Source organism: Orycteropus afer, unplaced genomic scaffold (assembly GCF_000298275.1).
Source record: "Orycteropus afer afer isolate SDZICR_OR568_19922 unplaced genomic scaffold, OryAfe1.0 scaffold00028, whole genome shotgun sequence".
NCBI classification, from domain to species: domain Eukaryota; kingdom Metazoa; phylum Chordata; class Mammalia; order Tubulidentata; family Orycteropodidae; genus Orycteropus; species Orycteropus afer.
The window spans coordinates 8,531,746-8,545,744 of record NW_006921615.1 but is presented as its reverse complement, the minus strand read 5'-3'; the positions used below and the strand labels follow the sequence as shown (position 1 = coordinate 8,545,744).

The 13,999-nt window shown below is 34.9% G+C and overlaps 1 protein-coding gene across 1 annotated transcript in view; it reads right to left on the bottom strand.

The window, feature by feature from the left end:
* The window catches only part of UPF2 (UPF2 regulator of nonsense mediated mRNA decay), a 140,602-nt gene that overhangs the window by 26,741 nt on the left and 99,862 nt on the right, over nt 1-13,999 (bottom strand). Inside the window, exons 10-13 of the mRNA XM_007935433.2 lie at nt 12,666-12,782; nt 6,993-7,178; nt 3,786-3,989; nt 2,818-3,093 (exon numbers count right to left, since the gene is read on the bottom strand). Of these exons, the coding sequence (XP_007933624.2) occupies nt 2,818-3,093; nt 3,786-3,989; nt 6,993-7,178; nt 12,666-12,782 (783 nt within the window). The remainder of the gene's footprint in view (nt 1-2,817; nt 3,094-3,785; nt 3,990-6,992; nt 7,179-12,665; nt 12,783-13,999) is intronic.

The window sequence follows — 13,999 nt, the reverse complement described above, 5'->3', positions numbered from 1 at the left end:
AGTCGGGTCCGACTCGATGGCACACAACAACAACAACAACATATTCCCATAATGACCACAAGAAAACTACCAAAGTATAGAAAATACTTTAAAATAATAATCTGTATTATGGTGCTACCCAGTGATAGTAACTAACCTAAAAAGTTATACAGGCATACATTATTGATATACAGGTTTGGTTCCAGACCACTGCAATAAAGCAAGTCACATTAAATTTTTGGTTTTCCAGTGCATAAAAAGTTGTTATGTTTACACTATACTGCAGTCTACTAAATATGCTACAGCATTTTGAAAAAATTTAAAATATTGTGAGAATTACCAAAACTTGACACAGAGATGAAGTGAGCACATGCTATTTGAAAAAATGATTACATTACAAGGTTGCCACAAACTTTCAGTTTGTAAAAAAAAATGAAGTATCTGCAAAATGCAATAAAGTAAAGTGCAATAAAATGAAGTATGCCTGTAAAAAGCATCTATCGTTTTTATTAATAGTCAACAGCAATGATCCTATTATCTCTGGTCCCTATCCAATTATTTTCCTCCATCTAATAGAGTTTCTGAACTATTTTGTGAATTTATTTTAATATTTTAAAAATTACAACTATCATAGATTCTTTCTTTTTTTTAAAAAGGGGGGGGCAAGGAAAATTTATACATAAAATACCAAATAAGGTAATACCAAATACTGTTTCAGGTACTGTAACAAAGCAGAAACCCTCCCTCTGTCCCCACCTTATATCTATCAAGTCCTTCCTGAACCCCAAAATAGGGTTTAAATATTTTACAAAAACAACCAGATTCAAAGCCATAGTTTTGATAAAATATCATTATTTTCTCTATGCTACTACCTCTTTTGACATTTAAAACAGTCAATTAAAGTATATCGATTTTTGAAATGTGTAAAAATCATTCATCAACAAGCATTTATTGAACATCTACTGTGTATAGGGCACTGTATAGGCACTTTACCTTTCTACTCCTACTCTGGTTCCCTCATTCCATTTTGCACTTGCTCTAATTCATAAGTTTACATCAACACAACCCAAAGAATCTACGAGTATGTAAACACGTTATATTTCTCTAGGTGTTTTACCACTCCTCTCCAGTTTGTTCTTAGCCCTTGCTATTTAAAGTGTAGTCAGAACCCAGAGTTTTACTAGAAATGAGGAATCTTAGGCCCTACCACTGACCAACTTAAACCAGGATCAGAATCTTAACAATATGTTAAAATTGGCAATATTTATGCACATTAAAGTCAACAGGCATGTTCCAGGTGATCCTTTCCACCTGATCTTCTAACACTTAACTGCTACATTCTAAGTTCCAGACAGAACACAATGCCCTTATCTTCAGACTTCACTCACTCACTCCTATCCCCTACTTCCATCTCTGCTATACCTCTCTCTTTTTATCAACTTGGAAAATGTGTCTGACTCTTTTTGCGCCTAGATGTTTGTGAATGGTTCTTATCTCTCAGCTTAGTTTACCAGAGTAAATCTAAATAAGGATGCTCTTTCTGAAAGAGATTCTACTTTGACAGCTGACAGTTAACAGCTGTCATTTTATAACAAAACTTTGGTTTTCAATACAGGCAGTCTACAACTTAAGACACTCCTTAACAAGGAATCTGACCCTCAAATATTCAAACTCTTCTCCCCATATTTTGCTCAATTCACAATACATGGGAGTAACTTCTTACAAAGGTGTGGTGGTAGGAGAAAGATAACAAACTGTTCTTTCTGAAGACTAATTACCACACATCAGCAACTACTGACTGCATTTTTGATACTTCAAATTGTAACTTTAAATTTATTTTATTCATCATTGGATGAATGAAAACAATACTACTAACACCAGTGATCACATAGAATTAAATGGTACTATTAGTACTTTAGGAGCTCTGGTAGCGTAGTGCCTAAGGCACTTGACTGCTGGCAGTTCAGACCCACCAGCCACTCCTCAGAAGGAAGATGGGGCAATCAACTCCGTAGTGATACTGCCTCGGAAACCCAAGGAGGGGTCGCTATGAGTCGGATCCGACTCGACGGCACATAACAACACAACAACAACTGGTACTTTACTTCAGTATCTTGAAAATTGGACTGTGAGCTGCTCACCCTAATCACCATTTATACCGTATTTTAGGAAAGAGAAGCTGGGTTCCAAACAACCAATCTACAAGTTAGCTTTTAGAATACCAACTCTATGGAAGTTTTAAGAATATCTCTGTATTTGAAACTGAATTTAATCGATACTGTACTTGTTCTAACTCATAAATTTACATAATTAACTGAAATATAAGATACGGAAAACACTACCCAAGAGTTTACCAATAAATGCATAAATCTTTCTTTCTGTATTATAACACATTTTTCCAAAAACTATAGGTTTTGTTTCTTAAAAAAGTTTTTTTGATCTTTCAGAAACAAGAATTTTAGAGTGAAACCAGAACACAAATGAGTGAGAATAATGTTATCATATGTATATAAAACACAAGTAATTTAATCCATAAATTACTGAACTAAATACCATAAATCCATAAGACACTGTACAAAGTTCCTAAAATGTACCAAAATATTTCTAAAATGAATGATCATTAGTAATAAGAAAAGTTACTTTGTAATTAGAATGTTTATATATTGTATAATTCATCAAGTATTTTTAAATCCCTAAAGTGCTATACATGGAAAATAAATATAAGCTAATTATGAACATATTTTATATATAATAGGAATAAGATAGCATTTCTTCTCTAGCATTTACACAAGCAATGCATTAAATGATCTCAAACTGCATATCTGGTCTTATGGATACCTGAAAATATACAAGGAAGCAATCAAGTTTTCGTTTACTGGAACCTCTATCAAAGTACTGGCCGCAGGTATCCAAAATAGTGCATACTAGTCTAATTCTGAAGAGATGTTCAGGTGGGTCCAGTGAACTTGGAGAACCATCAGAGTTAACACCAAATGAAGTAAAAGAATAAAGAGTTCTAAAAATAACAGCCGATTCAACCATTCGGTAATTATAAAGTTCCCCTAAGAACTTTGCACTGCTGATACGTCTCTGATTAAATTTAGGTTGGTTGACCTAAAAAACGAAAACAATGAAAAATCAGATTTCCATAAATGATTTCAAATAATGTATTTAAACACAGATAAAATTCCCATCTGTAATTTTAAAGTATCAATTACCGAAAGAATACTTAATAAGGAAAAAAAATAAATGGTTTCTTTCCTTCTTTTCTAAAAAGGTGATCATTTCTGAATATCTTTTCTCTCTCTAGGAGATGGTTATCTTTAAATAAAAAGAACATACTAAATTAAAAACTTTAGTATAAAGTTGTCACTAAATATATCGATAGTTTCTAAAACAATTAAAAAGTAATTCTCCCTATCAGCCTTCTCTTACATATTTTCTCTACAATCCATTAATTAAGGAAAAAATAAGCCTGGGTTTTATAGTAATAGAGAACAGCTTACAGAAACCCATATTAAATGATTATCAAATTTTTCTAATTAATAAATTTATAGAGTCCCATAATTAAAGTTCCAACAGTGATCTAAAGATAAACTTGAGAAAAAGATTAAAAAAATATGACAGTATTAGCCCAAAACTAGGAAATCTGATACAATTTTTTTTAACAAATCACTAACTCTAAAGAACCAATAATAAATAGCAGCAGCAGAGAAAAATAGTTATTTTTTTAATAAAATTATTTAAACATTGTTTAAATACCCCACACACTTTAATTTGATGTCTTTAAAGAAAATCCTTTTTACCTCCATTCCTAATCGAATATCTTCTAAAACTCCATCCACAACATGAATTCCAACATCCTCTTGGTAGAGTACTAGTCCTGCTAAGAGGTTGGCTACACAATGAATACTATTATATTTCACATTCCAGATGTTTATCATACAACAAATAACATAATCTTTCACTTCTTGGTCCTGCCAGGGCAACTTGCGCATCTGTCTCAAAACCTAAATGGAAATAATTTTGTTTAAACTACTAAATAAACACAGAGTAGACCAAATAATATAGATATTTTATTATGAATGTGCAGCGTTGTCATAGAACTTTAGAACTGGAAAAGACTTCAGAGTTCCTCTACAAGCCTCTTCACTTTAGAGACAGAATAATGAGATTCATTCAGTAATTATCAACAAAATTTATTTATATTTTCCCTAAACCTTACCATAATGCTCCCAAATTTTCCTGAGTAGTTCCCAATTTGAGATGTATCCAAGTTACGACACACTCCATTTATGACCATTAGAGTTTTTTTTTTAAATATCTTATCATTAGTACATTTTCCTGGGAGGAAGTTACATGAAAATGCATGCAGGGGGTATGGAAAAAAAATTGCTGAATTATGTGGAAATGCTCCAAGCATTTGAGTAGGATAATATGATGGAAGAGATAAGTAGAAAAATTGTTCACATGGTAAGAATGCTGAATTTAGAATTTGATATTGCTGGTGTAGAACAGCTCATCGATTATGAAGGGGAACTGACAGATCAGTACTTAATGGATTTAAAAGAGGAAAGAAATGATGAATAAAGAAAGAAAGAACGAGGAAGAGGAAGTTGTCCAAAAATGTTACAGTAAAAGGATTAGATGGAATTTTTTCAAAACCAAGTCAAGGGCTTTAGTGGTTTGAAACATGTAGCCAAATCTGATCGCTTTGCTAAAATCGACAAGCAAATTTGGGAAGCAGTGAGATGTTACTGTGAAATAAAAGAAAAATAGGAAAGGACCATACAGACAGTTTCACTAATTTTCTGACTAGAAACACCATCCCCATTCCCCCAGATTATCCAGATGAACCTTCCACGGTGGAGTTATTACCACAGGTAACAAAATGCCAATGCTGTCAAACACTTCATCATCGGAGTAAATTTGTGATTTACGTTTTGTTTATTTTAAAATATATGAATGAATTAAAATATATCTGTAAGTTTGTATGTAATGTTTCCAACCACCAAAGTCAATAAAGATCAGACTTATAAAGATATTGATAATAAAAGGCAATAAAAATGAAAACTGGAAATAAAAAAAAAAGAAGAAGTATTTGACTTATGTCAGAACCAATTTAAAATGGAGTCACTGAAACAGAACCCCATCTTAAACTGGGGACTATTTGAACACTTACATACTCAAGTCACTGAAAAAAACACCCTAGGTTTAAAAAATTAATGTTCTCTTTGGTGGGTCACTTACTGTAAATAATCTCACTTTTTTAAAAAAAACAACCATTTCCAACAAGTGAGTAACACCAGGGACAGCTGGTTAAAAGATTACTAAAAATGAAAAACACTATGCATCACAGTGATGTTGCACAGCATCCTTAGTTTCCTCACGTGTAAAATGGATTAATAATAAAATTACTTCATAGCTTGCTTAAGCATTAGACAAGTTAACATGTGAAGTGTGTCAACAACAACTGAAACATAAGTGTACTATAAAAGCTAACTATTACTATTTCAAAAACCTCTACTGTTAACAAGATAATGAGCAGAGCTCTATCTATAATCAAAAACTTGACATTTTTATTCTGGAAAAAAGTGGATACTACCGGCAGATTACAAAGAATTCCTTTACTCACTACTCTCTACATCCACAATCTATCTTTTTAACACTAATACATATTATCACTTTAGCTTCACTGGAAATGTCACTGTCTTCTCAACTGCATAAACATCACATATTCTTCAAATATTTGCCAATTCTAAAATAGTTCTCAAATTCCTTATTATTTTAAACTATTATCTCTGACTCTGAGAAAGCTGGTTTCAATTTTCAAAACTCCACTATCTCTCCTTATCACGTTCTATCCCACCCATGGACAGTACATATATTATTTCATTCCTTTTATCCTTTTATCATCACATACAAAAAAAAAAAAAAAAACTCACTGCCAGAGTCAATTCCAACTCATAGCAACCTCCTTTGGGTTTCTGAGGTGGTAAATGTTTACAGAAGTAGATTGCCCAGTCTTCCTTCCACGGAGTGGCCAGTGGGTTTGAACTGCTAACCTTCTGGTTAGCAGCCAAATGCCTTAGGCACTATGCCACCAGAGCTCCTATCATCACATAGGTCTCCTATATCTTGAAGATAATTTGCCTTTTCCCCCCAGAAAAATTCCCAAAAGTTGTTATACATTATATTGTGTTTCACCTTGTAGAGTTAACCAAGAAATATTATTTTGCTCAAGACTTTTTACTTAACAGTAATGATTCTAACAAGGTAACAGTCATACTTAAGATAATAGGATTGTGGTTCTTAACCTTTTTCTAGAAATTGGCCCCTATTGAGAGCCTAATGATTGCTCCAGAAAAATACAGAGTCAGAGAGACTGAAATTATGAAATTTAAAAGGGATCATAGGTCTCTTAACGTCTACTCGAGGTTAACATATCCTATACTGAGACAAAATATTTATGGAAAAATTCATTACAGCACTCCAAAAATAAAGTAATAGAACTAAAACATAAGTATATACAGGATTTATCTAGAAGAATTAACTTTTTAATTAGAGTAAGAAGTTATTATTATAAAAGGAACACAACACATATGCCCCAAATATTATGCATAATATGAATTTTTTCTTAGAATGACTTGTATAGAATCAATCATAATGGAACTTGTGATCTTATCCTACCTCTCTGAAATTCATTACTGGGAATTTAATAGCCGTACTTCTTTATCTCCATGTACAAAATGTAAACAGTGCCAACTACTTACATTAATTAACTATACTTTGTGGATTATTAAAAACAATTTAGAGAAAACTGACATAGGAAAACTGAAATGTATGTCTTTGATCTAAAACAATTTTAATGCATGCCTAGTACACATGCTGCCCTTAATACTATCATTACAATGTAATAAAATTAACTTGATTGAATTTTATGTAAGTTTTTCACAACAACAAATCTACAACAAATCTCAAGTACACTATTATAGGATTTTATTAAGGTTTACCTTCTCAGTGGTAACCTTAGAAAGATCCTTGTACAAAAGTTTCCGAACATATTCCTGGAGAGGAGGACGTTTCTTTTTCACTGTTTTCTCAGCCAGAGGTGGGTTGCAGTAGTAATATGCATTCTCTACCATTGTAACATACCTTGCATCAAGATGCATTGCTTGTTTCTTTCTCATCATTTGTTCCTAAAATGAAAAGCCCAAACTAATCAAAAAAACAGTTCATTATAGGTTTTTTAATTTCTAATAAACTTCTACTGCCAGTAATAAATTATTTTAGGAAAAAGGGCTAGAAAAGGAAAAGAAAAAAAATCACTAGATATTTCTAAGAGTGTGTAAGCACACTAATAACATTCTACCAATAATTATATTTTAGGACAAATTGGTCTTTGACTATTTGGCCTAACGCCTAATCTAGTAAAACAGAGAACTTTGCTACAAAGCTAACTTTTATCTCTGTCAAACTGAACTCTAAGGAAAGCAAGGCTCACTTACTTGAGTGACTGAAATGAAGGATCAAGAATGTAAAGGACCCTCAAACTACTGCCCTGAGATACTCTAAACCTTAAACCAAAAACATGCCCTCAAGTCTTCTTAAAACCAAACAATGGTTTTAGCTTAACTAATAAAAAATGTGTCTGTTCAAATAGACAACAGCAACTTGAAAGATCAGATAGGAACTAAGGAATTATTGAATTTGTTAATGCAGTAGGAACAAGTCAATAAAGGAGAATGAAAATGGTTACACAACTCAAAGAATGTAATCAATGTCACTAAATTGTACATGTAGAAACTGCTGAATTAGTGTATGTTTTGGTTTGTACATTCTCAACAACAATGTCAAATGAATGAATGAATGTAAAGGGGTGTCTCTGGACCTAACTGTTCCACGTACAAACTGAGAATATATTTGGTTCACATGGAGTTGCCATCAGTTGGAGTTGACTGGACAACAACTGGTTTATCTCTACAGACAAGAAAACTAAAAGCCTTCAGGGTCTTTTAACTTGCCCAGGGATACTCAGCTCCAAACCAAAAGAGTTGATTAAAAAACAATCATAATCTAGTTCTAGATTTTTCAATTTTCACACTACTGACATTTTGGACTGGATAATTCTCTGTTGTGGGGGGCTGTTCTGCACACTGTAGGATTTTTCACAGAAACCCTGGCCTCTACCCACTCAATGCCCGTGGCACCCTTGAGAATCACTGATTAGTTGAGGCGCTTCAAACAGCACTCCTAATTCTTACAACAGCATCATACTCATCATCATTTATCCAGTCATTAAGCATTTTACTGGGCACCAGGCATTATGATAGGTGCTAAAAATTCAATAATGAACAAGACAGACATGGTTTCTATCTTTAAGAAGCTAATACTCTAGTAGTATAGGAAGACAGGTAGTGAACAAGTCAACAAGTAAATTAACTATTAATCTTTTGAGGAACAGTGGTTAAGCACTTGGCTGCTAAATGATAGGTCGGTGGCTCAAACCCACCAGTCACTCTATGGGAGAAAGATGTAGCAGTCTGCTTCCATTATCTATAGCCTTGGAAACCCTATGGGGCAGTTCTACTCTCTTCTATAGTTTCACTACAAGTCAGAACTGAAACGATGGAAAGAGGTTGTAGGTTTTTATTAATCTTTTAAATAACAATTGCGTAGTTAAGATGATTTAGAAAAAGCCTCTGTGAGAAACTGACATTTAAGCTGTGATCTGAAAAATAAGAAAAGGCTTAGAAAAGCCACGGAAAGAGCTTTCATGCCAGGGGCAACAGCAAGAACACAGACCTGCAGAGAAAGACTGTGCTACATAATAGGGACTAAAAGAAGGCCAGTGTGGTTCCAAATTGGAACAACTAAGATGTGATCAGGTTGTTTTTGGAAAGATCAGTGTAGAGGAGATAACTGAGGAGGCTGATATTACAGTTAGGGAGAACAGTCAAAAAGGAAGATTTAAAAATCTAGGGGAAAAACAGAGAAACAGATTGGGGTAGAGATAGGGTAGAAGGAGAATAGTAAGTGTATGAAAAATTTTAGAAGTAGAACCGATGAGACTTGGTGTGGTGGTTAAGGGTTGTAGTTATTCCCCCTGATGAGATGGCATGTGGAGTAATCAACTCCATGGTAGAAGCTTCTGTGAATACCTAGTCAGCCACCTTCAAGGTGTGGCCTCCTTCCAGTATATACGGAGATGCTTTGGGAAAGGTCTTAAGCTTTTTGTCACATCTAGATCCTGCATCTGGCCAAGTCTTCATCTCTGATTCCTGCACATGAACCAGTGGCCTGCCATGGCACCTACCAATCTTGGGTTTGTGCCATTTTACCTGCCAACCTTGAGTCTACCAGCCTCAGCAGCCAGCAGCTGCTTGAATTAGGAAATACCTCTAGCTCCAGTCAGCCTGGAAAAAGAGGCAGAGCTGAAGCCCAAGGTTGAGGGGCCTTCACCCAGCCACTAGAGCCAGTACTCTGAATTTGGACTTCTAACCTCCTAAACTGTAAAAGAATAAATTCTTGTTTGTTAAAGCCATTCACTTGTGTTCTTTCTGTTATAACAGCACTAAAGAACCAAAACACTTGGTAAGAATTTTAGGTTTTAAGCATATAGAAGGAAACCACTGATGAACTGCAAGCAGGTGTCATGGACAAGGGGTGACAGATGGTGACATGATTCAAGTTTTCAAAAAATCACTATATATGTAAGCTCAAAAATGGGGAAGACTGTATCTATCATTTTCATTGTTGAATGCATAGCACTTAAAACATTATCTAGCCAATGCCTAGCACATGAGAGGCATGCAATTAACATTTAATAGAACATATGAATAAATGAATTAAATACTTAAAACATAGTTGATTTTTCCCATGGACTATGTTTCCATACACAGTTTCTATAAAACCATCAAATACTGAGTGATATTCTGCTGTTTATAAGTTTGTTTGTAATTGTTTTTCTTGCCTACTAGTTCTGGTGGGGTAGTGATTAAGGCATTTGGCTGCTAACAAAAAGGCCAGTAGTCCGAACCCACCAGCCATTCTGCAGAAGAAAGATGGAGTGGTCTGCCTCCATAAAGATTTACAGCAATGGAAACCCAATGGGGATCACTATGCATCAGAATCAACTCAATGGCAGTGTGTTTGGTTTTGGTTTTTACTAGTACTTCTAAAGTATATCTATCGTAGCCTTGTTCTAATACTGGCACCTGTATTATAACTTGGGAATGTTTATTACATGTTGAATATTCCAAACAGTCAAGAAAATTGTTCCATGTTTAATAGGGCTAGAGATAATAACCATGCCTGTAAGTTCTTTGTACAAAGTATAATGTCATTTAACAATATATCTGTACATACATAATACAGGTGTTAACCTAGGTTAGTTCCAATCTGTTACTTAGATGGCTTTAGAATCATTTCCTCCAATCACATATGATAGAGATACACACAGATATCAAACTAATTTAAACTTAGCCAGGAGAAAATTTGAATGTAAACCAGATAAAGGTTTTATTTGCTTCCCTAACAAGTATGTATAACTTTTAGATTATCCCACAAGGACTAAAATGCTTCAAATCAAGCTCACCATCTGTTCCTCCCCTTTTATTCTCTTATCTCTGGTGATTGGTATCCCATGTCAAAATCTTGGAACTTAGGGCATTTCTTCTTCCTTATCCCTTATAACCCCACCACCAAATCTCATCAGTTCTACTTCCTAAAATTTATCATACACTTATTATTCTCCATCCTCCCATGTCTACCCCAGTCCATTTCTTCATTGTTTTCCTTCTACGTTTTTAAATGACTCTTTTGACTGTTCTCTCTACCTGAAGTATCAATCATCTCAGTTATCTCCTCTACATTGATCTCTCTAAAAATATAGATCTAATTACATCTATCCTCCTTGCTTAAAATCCTTCAATACCTACTTAGTGCCATTAGGAAAAAGCTCAAGTTCCAATGTTCATACTCATATGGCAGAGCAAGATAGCCCACACTAATCGATATTTTTAACCTCTGAAGTAAATCAAGAACCTCAAGCTCATATATGTATAGGAAGGAACATGGGAATACATGCACATGCATATACAGGTATATTTGTGCACATGGGGGCACAGTACAAAAACTTCCCAGACATCTCCAAACATCTCGTGGGGTTGCCTTATTGATTGAAAAGGCGTGGGCTTATGTCTGTTGGGACAATTCAGTCAACCAGCATAACATAATTCCTAAAGATAATGTTCTACATCTTAGCCTGGTAAGTAACATATGTAGTCTTAAAAGCTTGCCATATAACGAGTAGTGACTAGGATCTTAAAAGCTTACAAGCAGCCATCTAGATGCAACAATGGGTCTCTTCTCATTCAGAACAAAGAAGAATGAAGAAAAAAAAGATTCATGGAAACAATTAGTACAAGCAACTGGTACACCATGACAATCCTCAGCCTGTATGACTATGAGACCTACCAGAACGAGATGGTGCCCAGCTACCACTGTCAACCACTTGGAGGGGGATCTGTGAAACAGATCCTGGATAGAGTGGGAGAACAATGTGGAACAAAACTCAAAATCATTTGCTGGGGGGGGGACCAGGATTGCTGGTCTGATAGAGCCTAATGGAACCACTGAGGCTATGGCCCCTAGCTGCCTTTCAGGTCTGGAATTGAACCTACACCTGTGGCTTCCAGCCAAACAAAACACAGGCATATGAGGTGAACATTTACACTACGTAGATACACTCCTTGGAGAGAAGAATCATGGGAGAATAGATGGGCTGTGTATGCACAGGGAGACAGCTCAGGGGGCAGGAATGCATGGAGGGAAGGACACAGAGAAGAGGTAACTCTGGGAAGGAAGTGGGAGGGGAGCTATTACATTGTGGTAAAATGTAGTCAATGTCATAAGATAAAGTGTATGTGAGCTGCTGTATGGAAAGTGAATTTGCTCTGTAAACTTTCACCCAAATCACAATTAAAGAAAAAAAAATCTTGCTATTTAACGTACAACTACTAGTCTCTAACCATGTACAGCAAAAGAATATGAAGGAAACCAAAGACTCAAATAAGAAACTAGTCCACAGGACTAACAGCCCACACAAACCACAGCCTCTTCTAGCCTGAGACCAGAACTAGAGGGTGCCTGGTGACACTAATGACCATTCTGATTAGGGACACAATAAAAAGTGCTGGATAGAATGGGAAAAACATGGAGAACAAAATTAAAATTCCATATAAAAAGACCAGGCTTAATGAACTAATGGACACTAGAGGAACCCCAAGACTATCACTCTAACATACACTTTTAACTTGGAATTAAAGCCATTCCTGGAGGTCACCTTTCACTAAAAGATTGGCTTGTAAAATAAGTAATATCACCTGTGAGAAATGTGCTCCCGTATACAGTCAACCACAGGAGACCAAGCGGTCAACATTTAACTAAAAGCAAAGATGGGAAGAGGCAAAGAGAAGCAAGGAAGCTAGATAAATAGAAACAAAACAAACAGAATGGAAATAATGAGAATGCTGACACATGACAAAAACTGTAACCAACATCAGTGAACAACCTGTTTAAAAACTGTTAAACGAGAACCTAATTTGTTATGTAAATCTTCACCTAAAACACAATAAAATATTTAAAATATACATATAAATATATAAAGAACATCAAGCTCTTACCAAAAGTACACTGGTCCTCAGGTGAGATTCTGGAGATCTGAAAAGAAACCTTCCACATGTTTCAAGTAGGGTACATGCCATTTCAATATGGTGGTGGGAAAAGTCTGATAAAAGCATCTGTAATAATGAAAATGATTAAAAACCACAAATAACACTTTAACTCTTATTAGAGAGAACACACAATAAATAACTGTGTAACAACTTTTGTAATATCAATGTAAAAAGCAAAAGCTACTCTAGTTCAGTTGAACAAGTTTCACTACCAGGCATCTTATGTTAAGCCATGAAATTTATCTAAAAATGTTATTATGTTTAATATTTTTCCTTTAAAGAGATATACGAAAACTAATTTCAAAGTCTTTTCTGTATTTATCATTAGATGATATGTATTTATAGGGGAAGACCCTAAAGATGGATTGACAAGGTGGCTGCAACAATGGGCTCAAGTATAGCAAGTATTGTGAGGATGGTGCATGAACAGGCAGTGTTTCATTCTGTTGTACACAGGGTCCCTATGAGTTGGAGCCAACTTGACAGTACCTAACGACATGTAAATATATGCCAATATATACAGGTGACATTTTTCAAATGGCTTTGGTTTGGGTTAACATAACGTTAATTTTTAAAAGTTCTGAATACAAAAGTACTATTTATTCACTGTATGAAATGTAACTCATTCCATCAAAAATTTCATATCTATCTACTCAATTTTCATCTATGGATATTTTCTAAACCAAAACAGATTTAGAAATATCACATCATTTAATAACTTATTTTTTACATGCCCTTACTTATCCTTCTAGGAGCTCTGGTGGCCTAATGCCTAAGGCACTTCACTGCTAACCAGAAGGCTGGTGGTTCAAACCCATCAGCCACTCCTCAGAAAGACGATTTGGCAATCTACTTCCATAGTGATACTGCCTCAGAAACCCAAGGAGGGGTTGCTATGAGTTGGAGCTGACTCAACGGCAGTGTGTTTGGTTTGATTTTTAGTTTACTTATCCTTCTAGGCATTCTGGTGGTGTAGTGGTTAAAGCATTTGGATCTACCCAAAGGTGGGCAGTTCAAATCTATGATTCCCTGTGCAAGAAAGATGAGGCAGTCTGCTTCCATGAAGATTTACAAACCCTGTGGGGCAGTTCTACTCTGTCCTATTGTGTTGCTGTGAGTCAGAATCAATTCAATGGCAGTAGGTTTGTTTTTTGGTTTACTTATCATTCTACAGTGTGATTTTCAAGGTATACAGCATTGAGTAATATGAACTTTACAACTAAATTAATTCTTACTGGTATACAAATTGTTTCCAATTATTTGCTATTATAAATAAAAATAAA